This window comes from Nipponia nippon, unplaced genomic scaffold (assembly GCF_047370975.1).
Source record: "Nipponia nippon isolate SJK-2023a ecotype South Korea unplaced genomic scaffold, ASM4737097v1 scaffold_33, whole genome shotgun sequence".
In the NCBI taxonomy this organism is placed as follows: domain Eukaryota; kingdom Metazoa; phylum Chordata; class Aves; order Pelecaniformes; family Threskiornithidae; genus Nipponia; species Nipponia nippon.
The window spans coordinates 5,418,975-5,446,547 of record NW_028262351.1 but is presented as its reverse complement, the minus strand read 5'-3'; the positions used below and the strand labels follow the sequence as shown (position 1 = coordinate 5,446,547).

Here is a 27,573-nt window from a genome sequence, read left to right as displayed (position 1 = left end):
AGAGGAGCCACCCTGAGGAATTGCCTGATGCCAGGAGGAAGTGCAATCCCCCTCCTGTCCACTGTGATATGTTGGATGGTGCTGACTGTTAAGGGAGAAGCAGCCGCCCGAGCATTCACACACCATCCAGGGAGTCACACACACACCACCTGAGACTTTAACTGCTAGGACCAGAGTCCCTTCGCAGCAGGCAGCTCCACTGAGCTGACGGGTGCCCCTTTTCGACTCCTTGCTCACACACACGCTCACCCTTGGGTGCTTTCTCTCCCCTCAGGCTCGACCCTAGGTTTCCCCGAAGCAGAGTCTCCGACATGACGTACGCCAGGCGAATTTATTGAGTGGTACAGCAGTGAAGAGCAGCTCGAGCTGGGTGCCTCTGGAGAGGGACCCTGAACAAAGAGATCCCTGGGCAATTATACCCTTACAGTCTATGTTCCTCTCCCCTCATGCGACGATTTGGTCCAATAGTAATACTTGGGTCTGGGGTCTTCTTGTTCTGCATTGGATCCTTTCCCAGTCTCCAGGCAGGTCATTCTTTTTCTTATCTTGATTAGCTGCAGCTTCTGCTGATGGTTTTGGTTCCCTTATCTTCCTGGTTTGCACCAGTTTCAGGGTCTTCCTTCATGTAGCTAGGTAAGAGTTCAGCATATGGTCAGCGTATCTAGGTGAAAGTTCACAGCTTGCAGTCTAAGGCTTCAACAAGCCTTTGGATCCTTATTTGAGCTAAAAATGACTTCTACAACACTGACAGCTGACTTCTTATGACTAAAAACATATTCACAGTCACAACACAGTGAAAATTCCACACCCAGGCTGGTCCATGACCACTATTACACTCCTTTTACTACCAGATGATTTTTTGGTTCTAAAAGCCAAGCTCTTAGCATCTACCAGTCCTGACATAGCAAAACAACTCTGAGCTTATTCAGGCATTTTCCCTTAACTAACTGCATCTTTCCAATTTCACACAGCCTTTTCACTAAATGCACAGAAATGTATATTTCTATTGTTAGCAAAGAAGATGAACAGGCCAGCTGCCATATTGCTTAAAACTACATCTTGCATCCATTCCATCCTGTAAGGAGCAAGGCATCATTTCGCCTTCCTTACTGATTTTCTGCACTGCTCTAGGGAGTGAGAAGAAAGGTAGGAATGTGTAGAAGAGCAATGAAAACAATATCTACATCCATTGTATCTGCTCTTGAAAGGCAGAAGGATGCCCTCCTGTTGAAAGGTGAAGTGAAACTGTCTACCACAGGCTGGGGCAAAAGATGGGTGCAGTCTGACCCAACCTATCACCTGCCTGGTGAGCTAATCCATGAATAAATCTTTCTTCTCTCTGGAGGGCAAACTGGGACACTGTAATTCCCTCCCTCCAGGAGAGAAAGTGACCTTTTTTGGAAAGAGTCTTCCCCGATGAGTGAGATGAGCCATGGCGGATGCTCTCTGTAACTATCTGAAGGTCTTTGTTGTGCTCTCAGGGAGTCCAAGGCTGCTCCAAACTGAAAGAAATTCCAGCAAGTTTACATGTGGTTCCCTATGTCTTTCCTCTCATGTTTCTTTTACAAATACCTGATCTCCCTAAAGCTCTTTAATTAAGCAAAAGATAGGATTTACTTACTTGAACACACTTATTTTTAGGTATACATTATGTAAAAATCTCACAGTATTTTTATCAACATAAAGCCGTATAAAAGATCTACAACACTTTTTTCAATATCATAAGGCTTTTTGCTTTGATGGCCACTATTAATAACTACACTGCATAAAGTAATTAGAGTCCTATATAAATGCTTTATCTGTTTTCATAAAACAAAGCAACAGTAGAGATGAAAATAGAATTCAAGTCTTCTAGTCTCCATTTTCAGCCTACCCTTAGGTCCCCACTGCCTCCAATTTGCTATTTTGCCTCAGTGGCAATAACCATGCACATAGTGCTTACAGTGCTTACCATGGGTGTAGCATCATCATTAGAATCATGAAATATATGGTTTTGGGTCTTAGACATTTACAAATGAATCACCACATGCAATATCACAACTGAGAGAATTTTTTAACAGAATTGTGCCATCTCTGGAGAGGCCAATAATGCCTTATCAGTTTGCTTTTTAGTTTCTTTATTTTTCCCCATTATTCTTGTTGTAAACTGCAATGAGGAAAAACACACATATAATGCCTACTAGAAAACCCTGATGTACTAAAACCTTGGTATTTCCCTGGAGATAGACAATACAACAGAAAGCAGGGTAATTTCTGTAAGCATAGTAAGAGGCAGTTGTATGGGGTGTACATTGCAAGGGTTTGGTAGCGGAAGGGGACTGCAGGGGGAGCCTATGTGAGAAGAGACCAGGGGCTGTCCTGTGCCAGACACAGATGGTTCCAGCTGGCTCCACAACGGACCCACTGTAGGCCAAAGCTGAGCTCATCAGTGAAGCTGGTGGTGCCTTTGTGAAAACATATTTAAGAAAGGGTAAAAAAACACTGCACAACAGCTATGAATGAGAGGAGAGAGAAAAATGTGAAAGAAACAACCCTGCAGACACCAAGGACGGGGAAGAAGGAGGGGGAGGAGGTGCTCCAGGTGCCAGAGCAGAGATTCCCCTGCAGCCTGTGGACAGCACCACGCTGGAGGAGATTTTCCTGACAGGAACTACAGCTAGTAGAGAACCCACGCTGGGGCAGGGGACAAGTGCGAGGAGGAAGGAGCGGCAGAGAGCAACTGTTATGGACTGACCGCAACACCCCCCATTCCTCACCCGCCCTGTGCTTCTCTGAGGTGGGGGAGAGGAATCAGGACTTCAATATAGTATTTCTGGAAAAAAAAGGTTCTCTGTTGTCATGGTTTAACCCCAGCTGGCAACTAAGCCCCACACAACTGCTCGCTCACTCCCCCCACAGTGGGATGGGGGGAGAATCAGAAGGGTAAAAGTGAGAAAACTCATGAGTTTATTTTTCAACAACTACTCACTAAATCTTCTTATACAATGATTAAAAATACACTCTTTTGTGGGTTCAGATTTTAAAAAACTTCTCCAGAACTAGTGAAACCCACTTCTATTTAGTGCTATCTTCTGTCTTTAAAGTGCTGAGGCTCAACCATCATATGAGTGGAATATTGGTTCTGTAACATACCAATGTAACAGTATGTACTGGTTTTGGCTGGGATAGAGTTAATTTTCTTCATAGTAGCTTGTATGGGGCTATGTTTTGGATTTGTGATAAAAACAGTGCTGATAACACAGGGACGTTTTAGTTATTGCTGAGCAGTGCTTACACAGAGTCAAGGCCTTTTCTGCTTCTCACACCACCCCACCAGCGAGTAGGCTGGGGGTGCACAAGAAGTTGGGAGGGGACACAGCTGGAACAGCTGACGCCAACTGACCAAAGGGATATTCCATACCATATGACATCACGCTCAGCAATAAAAGCTCAGGGAAGAAGAAGGAAGGGGGGGACATTTGGAGTTCTGATGTTTAGAATAGAATAGAGTAGAGTAGACTAGACTAGAGTAGACTAGACTATATCAGCTGGAAGGGACCTACAATGATCATCTAGTCCAACTGCTTGACCAATTCAGGGCTGACCAAAAGTTAAAGCATGTTATTAAGGGCATTGTCCAAATGCCTCTTAAACACTGACAGGCCTGGGCCATCGACCACCTCTCTAGGAAGCCTGTTCCAGTGTTTGACCACCCTCTCGGTAAAGAAATGCTTCCTAATGTCCAGTCTGAACCTCCCGTGATGCAGCTTTGAACCATTCCCATGCGTCCTATCACTGTATACCAGGGAGAAGAGATCAGCACCTCCCTCTCCACTTCCCCTCCTCAGGAAGCTGTAGAGAGCAATGAGGTCTCCCCTTACCCTCCTTTTCTCCAAACTAGACAAGCCCAAAGTCCTTAGCTCCTCCTCATAGGACATGCCTTCCAGCCCTTTCATCAGCTTTGTTGCCCTCCCCTGGACGCATTCAAGGATCTTCACACCCTTTTTAAATTGTGGGGCCCAGAACTGCACACAATAATCAAGGTGAGGCTGCACTAACACTGAATACAGTGGGATAATCACCTCTTTTGACCAGCTGTTTATGCTGTTTGATGCATCCCAGGATGCAGTTTGCCCTCTTGGCTGCCAGGGCACACTGCTGACTCCTGTTGAGCCTACTGTCGACCACCATCCCCAGATCCCTTTCTGCAGGGCTGCTCTCCAGCCACTCCTCTCCCAATGTATACTTGTGTCTGGCGTTACTCCATCCCAGGTGCAGAATCTGGTATTTGTTCTTGTTAAGTTTCATGCCACTGATGATTGCCTAATGCTCCAGTCTATCCAGATCCCTCTGCAAGGCCTCTTGTCCCTCGAGAGCGTCAACAGCACCTCCCAGTTTGGTATCATCAGCAAACTTGCTAAGGATGCATTCAACTCCTCCTCCAGATCGTTGATAAATATATTGAACAGAACTGGCCCTAGAATTGAGCCCTGAGGAGCACTGCTGGTGAACGGTTGCCAGCCAGATGTAGCCCCATTCACTACAACCCTTTGAGCGCTGCCATTCAGCCAATTCTTCACCCAGCACACTGTGAACCCGCTCATCCCACAGTTGGACAACTTGTCCAGAAGGATGCTGTGAGGGACAGTATCAAAAGCCTTTCTAAACTCCAGAAAAACTACATCCACCACCTTCCCTTCATCCACTAGGTGGGTGACCTTATCATAGAAGGATATCAAATTGGTTAAACAGGACTTTACCTTCGTGAACCCATGTTGACTGTGCCTGATGATTGCATTATTCTTTAAATACCTTTACGTAGTAGTAGTTTGTCGTCCCAAGTCACCATTACGCGTGATGAAGCTCTGCTTTCCTGGAGACGGCTGCACACCTGCCTGCCAATGGGAAGTAGTGAATGAATTCCTTGCTTTGCTTTGCTTGCGTGCATGGATTTTACTTTCCCTGTTAAACTGTCTTTATCTCAACCCAAGAGTTTCCCCACTTTTACCCTTCCGATTCTCCCCCCCATTGAACTGCAGGGGGAGTGAAAGAGAGGCTGTGTGGTGCTTAGCTGCCCACTGGGGTTAACCCACAACACAGTATTTGTAATAAAAATAGTATAATAGTGACTTTAATCCAAAACAACACTAAAGCATAAAGAGCTCTAATGCTGCTATGTATTTTCAGCAGAGTTCATTACTGAGTTGGAAATTCAGCTTTTTTCTTTTGTAAATCATACAAAGAAACCAGTTGTTCTGACTTCAAAGGCACCTTTAGGTTATCTGGGACAACACAGCCATATGTGTTCACACATTCTATGGTATATTACCCAGGTAATGCACCTCACCTTAGTTATTCCATAACTACTGATTTCACTTGAGTTATTCCTGGCTTGCTCAATGCAAGTATGAAAATTGAGTCCTCAGCCTCTGTTGTCTTCTGTCTTTATTTTAAAAGAAATTCAAATAGATTTTACAAACAAAAAATCTTTGCACACAGCATAACTCTTCATGAAATCATAGATTCATAGAATCATAGAATGATTTGGGATGGAAGTGACCTTTAAAGGTCATCTAGTCCATCCCCCCTGCAATTAGCAGGGACATCTACAACTAGATCAGGTTGCTCAGAGCCCCATCCAGCCTGTCCTTGAATGTTTCCAAGGATGGGGCATCTACCACCTCTCTGGGCAACCTGTTCCAGTGTTTCACTACCCTCATTGTAAAAAATGTCTTCCTTATATCTAGTCTGAATCTACCCTCTTTTAGTTTAAAACCATTACCCCTTGTCCTATCACTACAGGCCCTGCTAAAAAGTCTGTTCCCATCTTTCTTATAAGCCCCCTTAAAGTATTGAAAGGCCGCAATAAGGTCTCCCCGCAGCCTTCTCTTCTCCAGGCTGAACAACCCCAACTCCCTCTGCCTTTCCTCATAGAAGAGGTGTTGGTGTTCCATCCCTCTGATCATTTTTATGGCCCTCCTCTGGACCCAATCCAACAGGTCCATGTCCTTCTTGTACTGATGACTCCAGAGCTGGATGCAGTACTCCAGGTGGGGTCTCACCAGAGCAGAGGGGCAGAATCACCTCCCTCGACCTGCTGGCCACACTTCTTTTGATGCAGCCCAGGATACGGTTGGCTTTCTGGGCTGCAAGAGCATATTGCTGGCTCATGTCCAGCTTTTCATCTACCAGTACCCCCAAGTCCTTCTCCACAGGGCTGCTCTCAATCCCTTCATCCCCCAGCCTGTATTGATACTGGGGATTGCCCCAACCCAGGTGCAGGACCTTGCACTTGGCCTTGTTGAACCTCATGAGGTTCACACAGGCCCATTTCTCCAGCTTGTCCAGGTCCCTCTGGGTGGCATCCCGTCCCTTAGGAGTGTCAACTGCACAGCTCAGCTTGATGTCATCTGCAAATTTGCTGAAGGTGCACTCAATCCCGCTGTCTATGTCATTGATGAAGATACTGAACAGCACTGGCCCCAGTACGGACCCCTGAGGGACACCACTCATCACTGATCTCCATCTGGACATTGAGCCATTGACCACTACCCTCTGGATGTGACCATCCAGCCAATTCCTTATCCACAGAACAGTCCACCCATCAAATCCATATCCTTCCAATTTAGAGAGAAGGATGTTGAGGGGGACCATGTCAAAGGCCTTACAGAAGTCCAGATAGATGACATCCATAGCTCTTCCCTTGTCCACTGATGTAGTCACTCCATCATAGAAGGCCACTAGGTTGGGCAGGCAGGACTTGCCCTTGGTGAAGGCATGCTGGCTGTCTCGAATCACCTCCCTGTTCTCCATGTGCCTTAGCATAGCTTCTAGGAGGATCTGTTCCATGATCTTCCCAGGCACAGAGGTGAGGCTGACTGGTTGTTAGTGCCCAGGGTTCTCCTTTTTACCCTTTTTAAAAATGGGTGCAATATTTCCCTTTTTCCAGTCCCCAGGGACTTCACCTGACTGCCATGACTTTTCAAATATCATGGAGAGTGGCTTAGCAACTACATCAGCCAATTCCCTCAGGACTATGGGATGCATCTCATCAGGACCCATAGACTTATGTACATTCAGGTTCCTCAGGTGGTCGTGAACCTGATCTTCTCTTACAGTGGGAGGACCTTTGCCCCCCTGATCCCCGTCAAATGGCCCATTGACTCGAGAGGTGTGAGGAGAGAGGTTGCCAGTGAAGACTGAGGCAAAAATGTTGTTGAGTACCTCAGCCTTCCCCTCGTCTGTTGTTACCAGCTCTCCACTTTTGCTCATCAGAGGGGGTATGCTTTCCTTAACCTTCCTTTTCTGGTTGACGCACCTGTAGAAGCCCTTCTTATTCTTCTTTGCATCCCTCGCCAGGTTCGGCTCCAGCCGAGCCTTGGCCTTCCTGATCCCACCCTTACACAACCGGGCAGTGTCCCTGTACTCTTCCCAAGATACCAGTCCCTTCTTCCACCGCCTGTGCATTCTCTTCTTGCCCATTAGTTTGACCCACAGGTCATGGCTCAGCCATGCTGGCCTCTTCCCTTCCTTGCCTGATTTCCTGTACCTGGGGATCGAGAGCTCTTGTGCCCTATGGAAAGCATCCTTGAAGACCTGCCAGCTCTGTTCTGCTCCCTTGTCCCTGAGGGCCATTTCCCAGGGGGTCCTGTTGATTAACTCCTTGAAGAGCTGGAAGAGCTTTGCTTTCCTACAATTCAGGGTCCTGACTATACTCTTCACCTGACCCTTACCTCTCTGGACTGTGAACTCTACCAGTGTGTGATCACTGCAGCCGAGGCTGCCTCCAATCTTGACATCATCAGTGAGCTCACTTGCATTGGTGACCACCAGGTCCAGTACTGCATCCCCTCTGGTAGGGCTATCTATTACCTGGCTTAGGAAGTTGTCCTCCATGCACTCCAGGAGTCTCCTAGATTGCCTACCACCTGCTGTGTTACTTTCCCAGCAGATGTCAGGGTGGTTGAAATCCCCCAGCAGGACAAGAGCCTGTGAGCGCAAAGCTTCCTGTAGTTGGAGAAAAAAGGCTTCATCAATAGGCTCCCCTTGATCAGGTGGCCTGTAGTAGACCCCAGCTACGAGGTTCCCTTTGTTGCCTTGGTCTCTAATTCTTACCCATAAACTTTCAACCTGCTCATGGCTATTCTTCAATCTACCCCTTGATTTAAAACACACATTTCAATTTCACTGGCAGATACCCTTTCAGAAACAGTTGTTATTTACAATATCTGCCTGGATAAAAGAAAGGAAAAAAAGATTAAAAGATCAATCTACTCTTCACTTCCAAACAAGCCAGGCCACAGCTGATTCTGATTGCACAGATTCTGAGCAACTGATCATTAACAAGGCTTCTGTCTTCCCATTGTGTTTACTCAGATCATCCACATGTGATGTGGATTAAAGTAGCATTAAAGTTCCACTATAAAGCAGTCTAAACGGCAAGTTAATGCACAAATCTTGAGTGTCACTGGTAAATTCCTTACATCCTACTCTCTCCTGAGAAGTCTCCCTTATTGCACAAAGGAGGAGTACCCAGTGTTCTCAAATTCTACTGAGAGGGGGGAAAGAAAAAAAAGAAAAAGGACCAAATTGATTTTTCAGCCTTTACATTTTCACTCTGTCTAAATAGAAAGAAGGGGGAGGGAAGGAGACAAGTGTATTAAGAGGGATTTTTGTGAGGGGAAAAAAAAGAGCCTAAGAAAGAATCTATCTGTGATTTCATAGAATCATAGAATACCAGGTTGGAAGGGACCTCAAGGATCATCTGGTCCAACCTTTCTAGGCAAGAATTTGCACACTCTAGATGAGATGGCCCAGCACCATGTCCAGCTGAGTCTTAAACATGTTCTGCATAGCTGAGTCAACTACTTCCCTGGGCAGATTATTCCAATGACTGACTGTTCTCATTGTGAAAAATTTACCTCTCATGTCCAATTGGAATCTCCCTGGGAGTAACTTGTACCCGTTACCCCTTGTCCTCACCATGTGACTCCTTGTAAAAAGGGAGTCTCCATCTTCTTTGTAGCTCCCCTTTCAGTACTGGTACATGGTGATAAGGTCTCCCCTAAGCCTCCTTTTCTCAAGGCTGAACAAACCCAGCTCTCTCAGCCTATCCTCATATGGCAGGCTTCCCAGACCCTTGATCATCTTGGTGGCCCTTCTCTGGACCCCCTCCAGCCTGTCCACATCTTTTTTGTATAACGGGGACCAGAACTGTACACAGTATTCCAGGTATGGCCTGACAAGCGCCAAGTAGAGTGGGCTAATGACTTCTTTATCTCTGCTGGTGATGCCCTTTTTGATGCAACCCAGCATCCTATTGGCCTTCTTGGCTGCAGCAGCACACTGTTCACTCATATTGAGCTTCCTGTCCTCCAGGACCCCCAGGTCCCTTTCCACAGAGCTGCTCTCTAGCCAGGTGGATCCCAGTCTGAGCTGCACTCCTGGATTATGTTTTCCCAGGTGCAAGACCTTACACTTGTCCTTGTTAAACTTCATAAGGTTCTTGTTAGCCCACTCTTCCAGCCTATCTAGGTCTTCCTGCAGGGTGGCGCTCCCTTCCAGAGTGTCTACTTCCCCACTCAGTTTGGTGTCATCTGCAAACTTCATCAGGCTACACTTGATCCCGTTATCCAGATCGCTTATGAAGATATTGAATAACGTCGGGCCCAATATCGATCCCTGGGGGACCCCACTTGTGACGGGTTGCCAGTTTGAAAAAGAGCTATTTACTACCACCCTTTGGGTGCAGCCTGTTAGCCAATTCCTCACCCACCACACAGACCACTTGTCCAGGCCACAACGCATCAATTTCTCCAGGAGGAAGCTGTGGGGAACCGTATCGAAAGCCTTGGAGAAGTCCAGGTAGACGACATCGACCGCTCGCCCCATGTCAACCGAGCAGGTCACTTTATCATAGAAGGCCACCAGATTTTTCAGGCACGATCTGCCCTTGGTGAAGCCGTGTTGGCTTTTCCCAATCACGTGCTTCATTTGACTCGTGATGGCCCCCAGGAGGATCCGTTCCATAACTTTCCCAGGGATTGAAGAAAGACTGATGGGCCTATAACTACCCGGATCCTCCCTTGAGCCCTTCTTGTAGATAGGGGTAACATTTGCCTTCCTCCAGTCCTCTGGGACATCCCCTGATCTCCACGATTTCTCGAAGATTATGGAGAGTGGCCCCGCACTGACATCAGCCAGCTCTCTCAACACCCTCGGGTGGATGGCGTCAGGGCCCATCGACTTGTAGGGGTCAAGCTCCTGTAATAATTCACATACTAACTCCTTCTTCACTGATGGTGGGTCTATGTTTGGATCCTCCTGGATTTTCGTTCCCAACGCCTGGGATCCAACAGTGTTGGTAAAGACAGAGGTGAAGAAAGTGTTGAGAACCTCTGCCTTTTCAGCATTGTTGGTGACTGATTCACCTCTACTGTTTAACAGTGGGCCTATGTTTTCCTTCTGTTTCTGCTTGCAACTTACATACCTGAAGAACCCTTTCTTGTGATTTTTGACATCTCTGGCCAGTTCCAATTCAAGCTGAGCTTTTGCTTTTCTAACTGCATCTCTGCACACTCTGGGAATGCCCTTGTAGTCCTCAGTGGATAATCTTCCACTTCTCCATCTCTGGTATGCATCTCTTTTGGCCTTAAGCAGACCCAGGAGCTCATGGTTGAGCCAAGGGGGCCTCTTGCTCCGCTTCCTTCCCTTTCTTTTATAGGGGATATAAACTGTTTTTGTGCTTCCAAGAGAGCATTCTTGAAGAACTCCCAGCATTCGCTGGCTCCTTTATCCTCCATGGAAGCATCCCACAGAATCCCTCCCAACTGAGCTCTGAGCGAGCTGAAGTTTGCTCTTCTAAAATCTAGAACCCTTGTCTTGGTGCTAACCTTCAGCATGCTCAGACGGATCCCAAACTCCACAATATTGTGATCACTGCAGCCAAGGTTGTTACTGACCGAGATATTACAAAGCAGGTTTTCTTGGTTTGTGAATAGCAGGTCCAGCAGTGCCCCCTTCCTGGTTGGCACATCTAACATTTGTAAGAGGAAACAGTCCTCTATGCATTCCAGGAACTTGATGGATGACATGCAAGCTGCTGTATTGTTCTTCCAGCAAATGTCTGGGTAGTTGAAGTCACCCATGAGAACCAGGTTCTGTTGACCAGAAGCTTCTCTTAGTGTCCCAAATATTGCTTCATCGGCTTTATCATCATGGTTTGGAGGTCGGTAGCAGATGCCCACTGTAAGGTCCTGCTTGGAGACGACCCCTCTGATTTTAACCCAGAGGCATTCAATAGACCACTCACAATCACCATAGTTGACTTCGATACATTCGAGGTTTTCCTTAATATAGAATGCGACTCCTCCACCTCTTCTTCCCTGCCTGTCTTTGCGAAACAGTCTATAACCGTCCATCGTGATTCCCCAGTCATGTGAGTTGTCCCACCACGTTTCAGATACTCCTATGATATCATAACCTTCTGACTGGGCACGGAGCTCCAGTTCCTCCTGTTTGTTTCCCAGACTGTGTGCATTTGTATACATACACTTGAGGTGGTTGCTCTTCTGGTTCACATCTTGGGAGACAGCTAAGGAACATTTGTCGCCACACTGGTTGGCCTGACTTACTTACTCCCCAGTTGGATGTGATGGCATGAGCATTTCTGTTTTGGACCCCACCTTCAGTTTGGGATTTGTATGTTAACAGAATAATGGAATTAGAGAGCTTGTGCAAATTCTGCAATTTTCTTTAGAAATCCCATTCTCAACATTGAAAAACATAGGAAGATGCAGTCCCCTTAAAAAAAACCTAAGAGGCCCAGAGACTGCCCTACAGATATGTTTCCTAAATTTACTAGGAAGTTAGAGTTCTTCCTTCATAGCCTGGGCAGGCTATGCCCAGAGTGCCTGAGCCCATACAAAGCCCATACTCAGCTGAGGTTCAAAGACTTCTCTGGCTTGTTCCTGTCCCTGAGCTGCTGTTGCAGAGGGAATCACAGATGTGGCTGTGATTAAAGTCATGCTCAGAACAGGGCCACTATTTGCAAAGGTGCCCCACAAAAGGACATGATGGATACAATGCTCATTATCAATACTGATCTGAGCCAACTGTTCCCAACTATGTGGATAAGTTTTCACAGGATCCAAGGAAAAGGAAAATGGTGCTGAAGGTCATCTGAACAGAAAGGATAAGAAACACATTTACCAGCCCTGTTACATCTGGTAGACCATCAGCCTTACTACACCTTAGTAGGTAAGTAAAATAGCTAGAAAGAATCTAGCACATACCTGCAGTTCATCTGTGCAGGCCCTATAAGCGCAATGTTTTTCCACAGAGCCAGGGCTGGCATGACTAGGATGGTATTTTTTGCTCCTAGACTTCTAGTGCTTTTATTCATAAACATAACTTTAAGAAACTGCAAAGTGTTATAAATTTTGTCTTTCCTATAGATCATATCCAGAAGTTTACACCACACACAAACCAACAGTAGCAGCAGCCTAGCCACAGATGCCTAGAGCTTAGTGCTGGCAGATAAGTCAGTTTGTAAAAAAAATTCAATTTCTTAATTAGCATTCTTATGCATTAAAAAAGCAATTATCTGGTTAATCAAAATCTACAATTATAATAATAATAATAGTAACAATAATTGTGCATTGCAGACTATGAAACACTCTTCAACTGTAGTATATCAGAAACTCACTCCAAAGGGCAAAGGAACCCCCCCCTCCAGGAATAACAGCACCAGTCATTTTGTTCCATCTCTCTTCCATACTTTCCAACCAACATACAACCAAACCTGGATAGGTATTAATTATTTATTAACTATTACACTTTTCTTGTCTCTAGGTACATGACCTTTGTCAAGGAGAGGGGACTATGAAAAAGCAGTAGGGGGCATGCAATCTCTGAAGGAAGAATCTTCCAGAACTTATGGATATTCACTTACAAATACAAAGCATACAAGAAAAGAGTCCACAAGTGGCATCACAAAAATTAGGGGCAAATAGAAGGTGGTAATTTACCAGGGTACTCCTTTCAGGAGTCCACAAAATCTCTGTTTAGACTTAAGTGTCTGTTTATTCCTGTCATGGTTTAACCCCAGCCAGCAACTAAGCACCACACAGCACCACATCCCAGTGGGATGGGAGGGAGAGAATCGGAAGGGTAAAAGTGAGAAAACTCGTGGGTTGAGACAAAGACAGTTTAATAGGGAAAGCAAAATCCATGCATGCAAGCAAAGCAAAGCAAGGAATTCATTCACTACTTCCCATCGGCAGGCAGGTGTTCAGCCATCTCCAGGAAAGCAGGGCTCCGTCACACGCAACGGTTACTTGGGAAGACAAACGCCATCACTCCGAACGTCCCCCCCCTTCCTTCTTCTTCCCCCAGCTTATATAGTGAGCATGATGTCATACGGTATGGAATAGCCCTTTGGCCAGTCTGGGTCAGCTGTCCTGGCTGTGTCCCCTCCCAGCTTCTTGTGCACCTGGCCGAGCATGGGAAGCTGAAAAGTCCTTGACTAGTGTAAGCACTACTTAGCAACAACTAAAACATCAGTGTGTTTTCAATATTATTCTCATCCTAAATCCAAAACACAGCACTATACCAGCTACTAAGAAGAAAATTAACTCTATCCCAGATGAAACCAGGACAATTCCTATTACACTTAACTAGATTTTTGTGAAGTAAAAGACATCCTAGAGAGGACACAAACTGACAGTATTAGTGTATCCTGAAAGGAGAATGGTTGAAAGCAATTGATTAAATTCCTTCCCATCTTTCCATGAAATTTTTTGAACCATTTACTTTCCTGAAAGTCTTGTACTTGCATTATAAAAAACCCCGAACCCCCAGATCACTTTCTATGGGGCTGGTCTCCAGCTTCTGTACATACCAGGATCCTTGGCTGGATAAGGAATTGGCTGGATGGTCGCATCCAGAGGGTAGTGGTCAATGGCTCAATGTCCAGATGGAGATCAGTGACAAGTGGTGACCCTCAGGGGTCCGTACTGGGGCCAGTGCTGCTCAATATCTTCATCGATGACATAGACAGCAGGATCGAGTGCACCCTCAGTAACTTTGCAGATGACACCAAGCTGAGTGGTGCAGTTGACACGCCTGAGGGACGGGATGCCATCCAGAGGGACCTGGACAAGCTGGAGAAATGGGCCTGTGTGAACCTCATGAGGTTCAACAAGGCCAAGTGCAAAGTCCTGCACCTGGGTTGGGGCAATCCCCAGTATCAATACAGGCTGGGGGATGAAGGGATTGAGAGCAGCCCTGTGGAGAAGGACTTGGGGGGCTCTGGTGGAGGAAAAACTGGACATGAGTTGGCAATGTGCTCTCGCAGCCCAGAAAGCCAACCGTATCCTGGGCTGCATCAAAAGAAGTGCGGCCAGCAGGTCGAGGGAGGTGATTCTGCCCGTCTGCTCTGGTGAGACCCCACCTGGAGTACTGCATCCAGCTCTGGGGTCCTCAGCACAGGAAGGACATGGACCTGTTGGACTGGGTCCAGAGGAGGGCCACAAAAATGATCAGAGGGATGGAACACCTCTCCTATGAGGAAAGGCTGAAAGAGCTGGGGTTGTTCAGCCTGGAGAAGAGAAGGCTGCAGGTAGACCTTATTGCAGCTTTTCAATACTTTAAGGGGGCTTATAAGAAAGATGGGGAAAAACTTTTTAGCAGGGCCAATAGCGATAGGACAAGGGGTAATGGTTTTAAACTAAAAGAGGGTAGATTCAGACTAGATATAAGGAAGAAATTTTTTACAATGAGGGTAGTGAAACACTGGAACGGGTTGCCCAGAGAGGTGGTAGATGCCCCATCCTTGGAAACATTCAAGGACAGGCTGGATGGGGCTCTGAGCAACCTGATCTAGTTGTAGATGTCCCTGCTAATTGCAGGGGGGATGGACTAGATGACCTTTAAAGGTCACTTCCATCCCAAAGCTTTCTATGATTATCCTAGGTGCAGAAACCGGCACTTGCTCTTGTTAAATTTCATACGGTTGTGATTGCCCAGCTCTCTAGTCTATCCAAATCTCTCTGTAAGTCCTCTCTGCCCTCAAGGGAGCTCCTCCTAATTTACTATCATTAGGAAACTTACATAATGTACATTCAATTCCTGCATCCAGATCATTTAAAAAACTTTGAAGAGCACTGGCCCTAAAATTGACCCCTGGGGAACCCCACTGGTGACTGGCCGCCAGCCTGGTGTAACCCCATTTGCTATAACTCTTTGAGCCCGACCCATCAGCCAATTGCTCACCCATTGTATTATGGACTTGTCTAGCTGTGTGCTGGACATTTTGTCCAGAAGGATACTGTGAGAGACAGTATTGAAAGCTTTGCTAAAATCCAAAACCACCGCATCTACTGGCTTCCCTTGGTCAACTAGATGGGTGACCTTGTCATAAAAGGAAATTAATTTGTTCAATTTAACATTCAATTCAGGTCAGTTACTCGTGAGGAAAACTTTCAAATTAAAAAGAAAAGCCCAATATATGTTTTTAAAAGGTGGTTTCAGTAACAATCAGTTCAGGTCTGATTTGTTTGCCATCATTCATTTTACTTTACAGCCTTGGTGGTGCACAGTGAGAGACATTCAGTTTTGTTTATCCATTTCAGATATCACAGTAACAAACTCCTCAGGTATTTAGGTGTGTGGGAGCCCCTGCATTTCCTATGAAACAGAAACTAGAAAATAGGAAAGGATGAGTTTTAAATGCAACTTTTTTTTGTTTTACCTTACTTGCCCCTCTTTTCCCCCTTCTTTCTTGAGTTCTGTCACCTCCTTTGAAAAGTGTGGATTCTCCAAATAATTGGTTGTTCTCACAGATTATTAGTCCATTGTTCAGCATATTGTAATGGAAAATGCTTAAAAATGTATTTGCTAACAGCTTGTGATCTGTCTATGCTATATACTCCTTTTGTTAGTTTCTTAAAAAAACTGGTTTTGTTAATGTGAAACAGAATTTCAGAGCAGAATTTTTAAATTTGTTACACTAAATGCAAGCTCTATACAAATAAATATTGCCTCAATTATTTGATTGTTCCATTCAAGAAAATCTTTTGAAATAGAGAAGTCCTTCTAGAGAAGCTTTGCAAATGGAATGGGGAGGGATGTCTAGGCAGAGAAATGTGCCACTCATGCCATCAAAGTTTTATAAGCAGTTTTTTGCTTATGCACTTCCTTTCAGAAAATCAGACCTTTAAATTGTTGCCAAAGGTAAAAAATGTATTGTGCAATTAATCAGTGCTCTTAACTGATGGTGATAGTGAAATATTTCACTTCTGTTTCTGTAAGTCATTTAATTTGTTTGGATTTCTTTTATTAAGTCAGAATTAAAAGAAGTTACTGTTTCATATCATCACAGGAACCAAACTGTATGAAAAGCACAAAGTTAAAAGTATGTTTATAAATGGTAGCTACTGGGGAGGCAGGGAGAATTAAGTGCCAGTCCTGCAAGAACTTAGACTATTGTTTAACAGAAATCATGCCTGTAGTTTCATTGACATCAGGAGGGCTCTCTTGTATGTTGTACATACATCCGTGCAAGTGTTAACTGGACCAAAAGTTCAACCTAGATTTCAAACTGGAGCACTGATGAGGCCTTTCAATGCAAATTAGAGGTGTCAGGCTGCCTAGAAGCAGCACTAGAGCAGCCTTAAGTTTGTGGGGAGAGAGCATTTCTGCTGTACCAGTAGCCAAGAGTGCAGTGGCACTAAAGACAGCAATATTTGTGTAATCAGTGGGGTTTTGATACCAAAGACTTAAACAATTTAGTAAAAGATCAGGCTCCTTTTGTGTAAATTTTGTAAGATGTGGTTTATCATATTGGACCTAAAAGATGCATTCTTTTGTCTTCTGCTAGCAGCTGAGAGTCAAGAACTGTTCGCTTTCGAATGGGAAAGCCCTAAGACCAGTAGAAAAACTCAATTGTGCTGGACAGTATTAATGCAAGGATTTAAGAATAGCCCTACAATCTTTGGGAATCAATTAGCCAAAGAATTAGAAGGCTGGCAAAAGATGCATGCAGGTATTACTTTACTGCAGTACATAGATGACATACTGCTAGCAGCAAGTAACAAGGAGGATTCCATACAAATGACAATAAGCCTCCTAAACTTTTTGGGGATGGCGGGTACAAGGTGTCCCGGAAAAAGGCACAAATTGCCCAGCAGGAAGTAACATATTGGGGTTTTACAGTTTCCCAGGGCCAGCACAGTCTTGGAACTGAAAGGAAAGAGGCTATTTGTCAAATCCCAGAACCTAAATCGAAACAGGAGCTTAAAGCATTTCTCAGAATGGCTGGATGGTGTCGCCTGTGGATAATGAATTTTGGACTTACTGCCAAACCCTTATATGAAGCTGTATAAGGGGAAGGAAACTTCCTTGTTTGGACTCAGGAGTGCAGAGATGCATTTACAAAATTGAAACAGACCTTAATGAGTGCTCCGGCTTTAGGCCTCCCGAATTCAGAAAAAACGTTTGAACTATCCATACATAAAAGGCTACATATTGCCTTAGGAGTGTTGGCCCAGAGACTAGGATCATGGAAAAGGCCTGTGGGGTACTTTTCAAAACAATTAGACAATGTTAGTAAAGGATGGCCAGCATGTCTTCGAGCAGTGGCAGCTACAGTATTACTCATCCAAGAGGCCCGAAAACTGACACTCGGGCAGAAACTAACTGTGTTTGTGCCCCATGCTGTTACAGCAGTTCTGGAACAAAAAGGAGGACACTGGCTGTCACCAAGTCAGATGCTGAAATACCAAGCCGTTCTTTTGGAACAAGACGATGTGGAGCTGAAAGTAACCAGCATCCTAAATCCAGCGACCTTCCTAACTACTGATCCTGGTGGAGAAGAATTAATCCACGACTGCTTGCAGACGATGGAACAAATGTACGCCAGAAGATACCAATGGACAATGCGGACTGGGATCTGTTTGTAGATGGTAGTAGCTTTATGTGGGATGGAATACGAAAAGCAGGATATGCAGTAGTAACCATTAAAGAAGTAATTGAGGCTAAAGCTCTGCCATCCAACACATCTGCCCAGAGAGCAGAGCTCATAGCCTTCCTAAGAGCATTAGAACAAGCAATAAATCTACCTAGACTAGTGGACAAAACTGACTGGCCTTGGACTTGCTAATAGTTAAAGAACACAGGGGGTATGTGGATATCTTAAGCTAGACAAAGAACACTGCTGTATCCACATCCCAAACATCACTGATAATTTACAGGCACAACTGGACAAAATGAGAAAAGTAGCAGAAGACAGCAGGGTGATCAGGGATGCAGCGGAAAATAATTGGTTCAATAAGATCCTTCAAGAATTAGGTGGATGGTCCCTAAAAGGATGGTTAGCCACGTTGTTGGAAGGAATAATTTATGTAGTTATAATTATAGTTATTATAGGAATTTGCATAAGTTGTGCTAAGAGAACCATTGAGAAAAATATATGGTAGTAGTAAGAAAATCTAACTACTTCCAAAGGGGGGATTGATACCAAAGACTTAAACAATTTAGTAAAAGATCAGGCCCCTTTTGTCCTTTTGTGTAAATTTTGTAAGATAAGCGAGTCTGTTAAAAGAACAGGCTCCTTTGGTGTAAACTTTGTAAGATAAAGGAGTCTGCATGTCAAAGGTCTCAATAGTAGTATCTCCTGGGTTGTAAAGCCTGACAGACTGAAAGCAGGATGTGATAAGGAGGAACTGAAACAATGAGATGAAGAGGGAGGAATGATTACACGTCCAAAAGAATAGTTACGTCTGCCTAAAACCAGTTTCGGACAGTTGAGGCTTTAGTAACTTGTCCATAATCTCATCATGCAAATTACTAACCAATCATTGTAAAGAGAATGAGCTTTGCAGTTTTTGTGTATAAATATATCGTGGAAGTCCTGTTCGGTGTGCATGTTAGGAGAGATCCCCCATGCACCCAGCGTTGCAATAAACCACTGTCGGCTTTCTAAACTATCATTTGGTTTGGAGAGTTTTCTTGGTTATTATTTTTGGTAACAGTGACAACTAACAGTAGATTACAGAGCCTTGAACAGTGCCACTGAACCGCTCACTGCAGCTGTTTCCAGTATAAGTGATATATTCAATTTTCTTAACGAACAAGCCTTTCCATGGATGGCAACAGTGGATGTGAAAGATATGGTTTTCATCATCCCAATATCGGAGACATTTGCTTTTACCTGGCAGGGACTCCAATATACATTTACTCACTTACCACAGTGTTTTAAAGATAGCCCTACCATTGCTCATGCTACACTGGTTAAAGAGCTAGAAACATTAAAATTACAACAAGAGGTTACTGTGGTGCAGTATATAGATGATGTCTTAATAGGCAGACACAGCAGAACCTGTGAAACAGGCTATGGACATTATTATAACACACTTACAGTCAATTGGGGTAGAGGTACCGGCAGAAAAGAAACAAGGACCCAGCCAGGAAGTAACCTTTTTGGGAGTCAAATGGATAGGTGGGAGGAAAACAGTTCCTGCTGAGGTCCTGCAAGAAATCCAACAGTTACTCATCCCTGAGAATAAAAAGGAGTTGTGTGCTGTGCTAGGGACTTTAGGATTTTGGAGGGCACGTATTCCAGGTTTTAGTATAATAGCACAACCACTCTATAACTTACTAAAGAAAAATGCAGTCTGGGAATGGAATCCACAACATGAAGAGGCCCTGGAGCTTCTAAAGGAAAATGTGAATGTGTATCAATCATTGGGACCCATCAACCTTATGTGGCCCCTCTCACTACATATCCAGGTTGGAAAAAAGGGATATTGGTGGGGACTACAAGGGCCTACCAGTTCCAAGGAACTCCCTATTACTTTTGGCTCCAAATCATGGCAGAATGCTCAGCACAACTACTCAACTGCTGAAAAGGTGCTATTAGCAGCTTATGAAGGGCTAGTAGCAACTGGACCTTTGACTCAGGGAAGTGTAAAATTACATGCGTCAATGCCTATTCTTAAACTTATTCTCGGTGGTAAGCCTTTAGGTGTAGCACATAAGATCGCTGTACAAAGGTGGGCACTGTATATCCACCATCGTGTAACCACAGATGGCCTGACTAAGGACAATAAAGTTACTGAAGTAGTGGAACGTATAGGAATGCCTACTGAATACACAGAGCCTCCACTCTCTCCTGTCCAGGATGCTCCTGAATTCAGTACCCATCAGTAAATCCTGGTTTACTGATGGGAGCACTCGTGAAATATAGGGTAAATGGCAAGGAACGGCTGCTGCTGTATCTGTAGCCGATGAACTTGCAATAACTGAACAAGTAGAAGGTTCTACTCAATTAGCAGACCTCTATGCCTTAGTACTAGCTCTTAGAAATGGTGCATGGACCATATACATTGATTCCTATGCTGTATGGGCTGGTGTTACACAAAGGCTAGGAAATTGGGCAAAACACAATTGGCAGATAGGGAACTGAGATGTATGGGGAAGGAAATATTTGGAACAAATATACCAGATCACCAACTCCCATCCTATTGCTATAGGGCATGTAGCCGCACACCAGAAAAATACTACTCAGGTGGCCAAATGGAACAATATGGCTGACCACCTAGCCAGTATAAATGTGGCAGGATTTTCCTCTACCTTGATTATTGAATGGTTAAGTAAATGGCTGTATGAATGGTTGGGACACACTGGTGCATATGATCTATATCAGCATGCAGCAAGACGAGGCTGGCCAATTTCTAAACAACAAGCAGCTCAACTAGTGACCACTTGTGGATTCTGTAATAGAATCATAGAATCATAGAATCATAGAATCATAGAATCGTTTAGGTTGGAAAAGACCTTTAAGATCATCAAGTAAAACCATTAACAAAACACTGCCAAGTCCACCACTAAACCCTAAGCACCAGATCTACATGTCTTTTAAATACCTCCAGGGATGGGGACTCAACCACTTCCCTGGGCAGCCTGTTCCAATGCCTGACTACCCTTTTGGTGAAGAAGTTTTTCCTAATATCCAACCTAAACTTCCCCTGGCGCAACTTGAGGCCATTTCCTCTAGTCCTATCGCTTGTTACTTGAGGGAAGAGACCGACACCCACCTCACTACAACCTCCTTTCAGGTAGTTGTAGAGAGCAATAAGGTCTCCCCTCAGCCTCCTCTTCTCCAGACTAAACAACCCCAGCTCCCTCAGCTGCTCCTCATAAGACTTGTTCTCTAGACCCTTCACCAGCTTTGTTGCCCTTCTTTGGACACTCTCCAGCACCTCAGTGTCCTTCTTGTAGTGAGGGGCCCAAAAAATGAACACAGTACTCGAGGTGCGACCTCACCAGTGCCGAGTACAGGGGGACAATCACTTCCCTAGTCCTGCTGGCCACACTATTTCTGATACAAGCCAGGATGCTATTGGCCTTCTTGGCCACCTGAGCACACTGCTGGCTCATATTCAGCCAGCTGTCGACCAACACCCCCAGGTCCTTTTCCATTGGGCGGCTCTGTAGTCCTCCTGAGTTGCCTGCCCCTTCTTCCAAAGGTCATAAACTCTCCTTTTATTCCTGAGTTCCTGCCAAAGCTCTCTGTTCAGCCAGGCCGGTCTTCTCCTCCACCAGCTCGTCTTTTGGCACATGGGTATGGCCTGCTCCTGCACCTTTAAGATTTCCTTCCTGAAGAATGTCCAGCCTTCCTGGACTCCTTTGCCCTTCAGGACTGCCTCCCAAGGGACTCTGTCAACCAGGCTCCTGAACAGGCCAAAGTCTGCCCTCTGGAAGTCCAAGGCAGCAGTTCTGGTGACCCCCCTCCTTACTTCTCCAAGAATCGAAAACTCTATCATTTCATGATCACTGTGCCCAAGATGGCCTCCAACTGTCACATCACCCACCAGTCCTTCTCTGTTCACAAACAAGAAGTCTAGTGGGGTGCCTTCCTTAGTTGGCTCCCTCACCAGCTGTGTCAGGAAGTTATCTTCCACATACTCCAGGAACCTCCTAGACTGTTTCCTCTCCGCTGTATTGTATTTCCAGCTGACATCTGGTAAGTTGAAATCCCCCAGGAGAACAAGGGCTAGCGATCATGAGACTTCTCCCAGCTGCTTATAAAATACTTTGTCTGCCTCTTCATCCTGGTTGGGTGGCCTATAACAGACTCCCACCAGGATATCTGCCTTGTTGGCCTTTCCCCTGATTCTTACCCATAAACACTCAACCCTCTTCTTCCTTATTGGATCCTTTATCTGTCTCCAGGCAGGACATTCTTTTTCTTATCTTGATTAGCTGCAGCTTCTGCTGATGGTTTCAGCTCCCTTATCTTCCTGGTTTGCACCAGTTTCAGGGCCTTCCTTCATGCAGCTAGGTAGGAGTTCAGCATATGGTCAGCGTATCTAGGTGAAAGTTCACAGCTTGCAGTCTAAGGCTTCAGCAGGTCTTTGGATCCTTATTTGAGCTAAAAAGTTACTTCTACAACAGTTCTCCCCTTGGTTTTTTTTGTTAAGCATTCCTGCTTGATATGTCAGACAAAGGTCATTGATTAGTCCCTAATGCTAATAGAGAGGATCCTAAGGGGTGTTCCAGTTTGTCCAACTCGCTAGATGTTGCACTGAGATTGTTTGCAAGTACTTCAGCATCTATACCATTAAGTACCCCAGTTCCTGCTCCTAATCCTGACAGGACGCTAGTCATACTTCTTTTTGTTTGTTTGGCAGGGGACAGAGTTCTTCCATGTAGCCAGTCACCCCGCGGAGGACGTATTTAGGAATGGTGCACAGGTCGGTTTAATGGAGGAAACATTTTCCTGCATTGACAACTCTATTTGTTTTAATGACCATGAGGGATTAAACAATACTTGTTGCTGACCCACATTTTTGATAGCATATGGTCCAATTCCAGATATTTGTGGGGTCAGCTTCTTCCTTTTTAAGGGAACTGAAGTTGGTAATGTAGTGTTTGGAGAGACAGTTGTCAATATTGGCATAGTAGTTTCACAAGTTACATTGACAAATACCATATTAACATTTAATCTAGGATTTTCCCGCACACACCACTTGGAGTCCAGCATTAAACAGCAGCTGGTTTTATCAAAGCACTGTGATTTTTTCTCTACTAGTCAGTTCTACCAGAATTAAATCCTGAGCTGTATCTGTTTCACAGCAGAAAACGAGTCTCTCTCTTTCTGGTCCCCAAGGGACTGGAACAGCTACTCCCTGATCTTCAGAAATCAGTTATTTGTCAGCTGATTGGCTATCCGTCACTTGTTTGGCATGAGTGCTGTATCCAATTTTCTTTTCCTGAAACTTTAACAGCAAAGTAAGAGCATAGTAAAACAGTATATGGCCCTTCCCATTTCGGTTCTAGCTTAGACTTTCTAGAAAATATCTTTATTAGAACTTTATCCCCAGGCTGTATATCATGTACCTGTACTTCAGGTGGTGCCGACTGGTACCATTTGAGCATATTTTTTTATGGTCTGCAAACTGTTTCTGCATACTTATAACATACTGGGTCAATCATTCATCTCCATCCAACAGGCTGGTCTTAGCTGGGATATAAGTCCCTGGTATGGCCAAATGTCTCCCAAAGAGAATTTCTGCTGGTGTTAGTCCTATGGCTTGTCGCGGAGCTTTTCGCACATCCCATAGAGCTAAGTGCAATGCATCTGGCCACTTCAAACCAGTGTTTGTGGATATTTTTACTATCTTTTCTTTTAAAGTTCTGTTCATTCTTTCTACCTGTCCCCCTGTCTGATTCAATTGATTTGGGAATTCCATATCTGGGTATAATTTCCTTTAATAATGCTTTTACTACTCCCCCTGTGTCCGCTTTTCTCATGGAGAAAGCTTCTACTCAACCTGACAATTGGTCTACTATAACTACTAAATGTTTGTAGCCACTGGTAGATAGCATATCTATGTGATCCATTTGTCATCCCTGAGAAGGGAAGTAGGCCCACAGTCATCCCCCTAACTCTGAGCTCAGCTTGATTCTTGAAAAATTTTGGCAGGTTGTGCAGCTACTTGTGACCCTTTTTGTGGCGGCATAAATTCCTGGTGCTGTCCATATTTTTTGTACCTGGTTAGCCACTGCCTCTGCTCCTCCATGAGCTTTGTCGTGAAACCACCTGGCCACGGTAATTAAATATTTCTTTGGCAAACTGGTTTTCCTCCAATCATCCATGTTCTGCTGTCATCTTGTTTCACTTCCCACTTCTCCCATTGTTTTGGGGTCTCTTAAATTTGGTCACACTAATGATGTTCTTCCCCTTCATCAGGCAATGGTAACAACGTCACAGGATTCAGGCTATTGCATCTCCTCAGACTAACATTATCTGCCACTAGGAGAATTAGTTCACACCTATGTGCCCATTGCAGTGACAATGCTTGGGTCGCATATTGCTTCAGTAGTATTTCTGCTTCATGTGGGACATAAACTGTCACTGGATGTCCTAATATAAGTGGGCAACTTTTCTCCAGTATAGCCTTTGTTGCTGCCGCTACTGATTTAATACAAGCTGGTACTCCTGCCGCCACTGGATCAAGCTGAGTTGAATAATAGGCGACTGGCCTGTGATGCGGACCCAATTTCTGCATTATTACTCCACTGGCTATCTCTTTTCGCTCATGTACATACAAATTAAAGGGTTTTGTATAGTCTCGGAGTCCAAGAGCAGGAGCTGATGCCAAAGCTCCTTTTATCGTTTTAAAAGCTTGATCCCTTTCTGGACCCCACGCAATAGGTTCTGCCTAATCATTTCTTGTTGCTTCTGTCAGTGATCTTGTTAATTCTCCCAACCCAGGAATCCATGGTCGACAAAATCCCACAGCTTCGAGGAACCCTCGCAACTGTTTCTTTGTGACTGGACACAGAAGCTTTATTACAGCTTCTGTTCTTTTCTGGGTCTATTACTCGCTGCCCTTCCCTTAGGATAAACCCTAAATATTTAACTTCTTTCTGACACAGCTGAAGTTTGGACGGAGGTGCACAATGACCTTTCTCTGCTAAGGCAGTACACAGATGTATAGTGTCTTTTATATAGGCATCCTCATCTTTACTCACTATTGTACAAGAGCCAATTCACCCGGTAATTTTATTTCTCTCAAATACTTTCTCAGTATTTGTGGCAATTAATCACGGACTCTGCATATGAGTTTAGGCGAAGACAAGCGAAGACGACACTTTATTTTACAATCTATCCCTTTTATAATATGATCTAGTGTCCACGAGTCTCTTCAGCTTTGCTTATTGGTTCTTCATCATCCTTATTTTGCTGCCTCTAAGTTTCACAAACTTGTTTGTAACAAGCCTCAAGGGCACAGCTGCATCTCGTCAAAGTAAAACACTATCTCATTTATTCCCACAATTCCCCCTTTTTGTTTTTCTACCACAAAAGCTTGTTTAATCATATTCTGTAGCATTTTCTATATCCAAGATACTAGATAAGAAACTATCATTATTACAGCGCAAAATATTAGTAACAACAAAAGACCCATTTTGATTAGAGACATTATCCACCCGCCAATTCCCCAACTTGTTAGTAAGTGATTCAGCCAACCAAATCCATCACTCACTTGTAATTTGCTAACTTCAAATCTTTGATTGCTTTATGGATTAATTCGGAGTTATCTGATAAGTCATTCCCCATCAGTCTTCTCAGAGTTCAGTGTCTTCTGCTGCTCGTTCTTGTTATCCGATGCAAGAGCCGGTCTTACGCACCTCGCAGGTACCCACTTAGGTCCTACATCTGTTGAGACACAAGCATACCCTCTGCCCCAGGTTAGTAGATCAAAAGGACCTTCCCAATTACCTGTTTGTAGCGACTTTGTAAAAACTCGGGCCTTCTGTGGTGTGGCTGTTAAACCTTTTGATTGAAGAGACAGAAAATGAGAGATAATAACAGGAATATTATTTTCAGACATATTCAGGTAGTTCAACACATACACGGCTGTACTTAGTCTGTCTGCTGGAGTGGCTCCTGGCATTCCCCCTTTTTGTTTTTGCAGGTTCAATTGTTTGTTGCAAGATTTTCCAGCCCAGATATTTCCAAGGCTCAGTTTTTTGCACCTTTTCAGGGGCTATTTCAAATCCATATCTGTTTAGAGCTCGTCGTATCTCTTTTTCTTAGTTGTGGGCAATCTCTTTTAAAATGTCCAGTTTTTCCACAGAAGAAACATGATTTCTGTACTTTCATTGCGGCGGCAAAAGCTGTAGCTAATGTTTCCATATTATGGGACACTGACCCCACCTTTTGGGTAGCTTCTATCATGTCCATTAAGGAGGGATTTTTTAGAGGCAAAAGCACTTTTTTACAGTCCGTATTTGCATTTTCAAAGGCTAATTTTAAGAGTAGGACCTCTCTTGCTTCTGCATTTTCGACTTGTTTTTCCAAAGCCTCTTTAAGACAATCTAAGAATGAGATATATCCCTCTCCTGCCCCTTGCTTTATTAATGTAAATGATTTTGTTGCTCTTCCGGCATCCGGCACTCTTAGTAATGCCTGTAAAGCAAGGTCTCTGCCTTGTGCTAATATCTCTGGTCGTAATCGTGCCTGTAACGTTGGGTGATTTAACGGCGGATCCCCCATAAGGTGGGGGAGTCCTGCCCCTTGTAAAGGGTCGCCTTGTTGTCGCTGCATATTAACAATTGTGGCGTTTTGGCAGGCGGTACGCCAGGTGCTTTCAAAGATCACCTTTTGCATTGGGGTCAATATAAGATTAGTAAGCGTGCATATATCAAATGGTTCTATTTCATTTGTAAATATTCCCTGTAGCAGGGATTGTTTAAAAGGAGAACCCAGTCCATGCGCGGCAACTGTTTGTCGTAGATCTTTTAAAACATTACAGCCAAAAGGTTCATGCTCATCGGGGACATTTCCATTGCTGCGTATGACGGGACACGCTACCGCTGAACAAAAAGCTGTCTCCCCTGCTTGCAATGCTTGGTGTCTAATCTTTTGCCACCTCGTAGCAGCGGCTGATGCCCCCCATTCCTCGGGCGGCAACTGATTATGGGTTTGTGGAGTATCGGCAGTAGAAGCAGTAGAGAAAGGCGGTAAGAGTGCCGACGCAGCAGGGGTCTGGGGCAGGCGGGCGGGGAAGTGGAGGGGTACTGATTGCAGGGATCGGAAGGTCTAGCGGAGGTGTTGAAGCCACAGGAGCAGGTGAAGGAGAAAGCGGCGCAGAGGGTAGTGGCGGCGCAGGGGGGGGTGGAGGGTTGTGCAGCCTGAGCACCCGCGAGCAAGGGCATGTCGGAGGACGAACCCGATGTCGGTGTTTCTGGCGTGCCCTGCGGGGTTAGCTCCGGAGTGGTAGCAGAAGCTGCAGCCTTTCGGTCTGACTCTAATTGTTCTAAAGAGTCTTTCAGTAAACGCCATGTCGTCAAAACACTTGTGGCATTACTGTCCCCCCTGGTGGCCGCTTCCCATAACACTTTTCCTGCCTCCTCCCAAGTCTCCACCTGGAACGCGGTCGCTGCGTTCGCTTGTTGCCCGTTTTTTCGCAGCCAAGTTAACAACAACCGAACCTTGCCTTCATCATAATTTATGCCCCTTTTTGCAAGGATTCGCAAAAATATACACAAAATAGATTTTTCTTCCGAGGACATTTGCACCCCCAT

General features: G+C 44.8%; 1 protein-coding gene across 1 annotated transcript; it reads right to left on the bottom strand.

The window, feature by feature from the left end:
• Positions 1-317: 317 nt before the first annotated feature.
• On the bottom strand, positions 318-27,573 carry LOC148054213 (endogenous retrovirus group K member 5 Gag polyprotein-like). The gene is made up of 4 exons (XM_087770645.1): positions 27,181-27,573; positions 25,530-27,088; positions 19,397-19,506; positions 318-1,502 (listed from the first exon to the last, which is right to left on the bottom strand). The coding sequence occupies exons 1-2, from the start codon at positions 27,571-27,573 to the stop codon at positions 26,039-26,041; spliced, it is 1,443 nt and encodes a 480-aa protein (XP_087626771.1). The 3' UTR covers positions 318-1,502; positions 19,397-19,506; positions 25,530-26,038.

Coding starts and splice junctions, on each gene's coding strand:
- LOC148054213 (XM_087770645.1), bottom strand. CDS start 27,573: ATGGGGGTGCAAATGTCCTCGGAAGAAAAATCTATTTTGTGTATATTT. Junction 27,089..27,180: donor CCTTGCTCGCGGGTGCTCAG/GCTGCACAACCC, acceptor CACCTCCGCTAG/ACCTTCCGATCCCTGCAATC.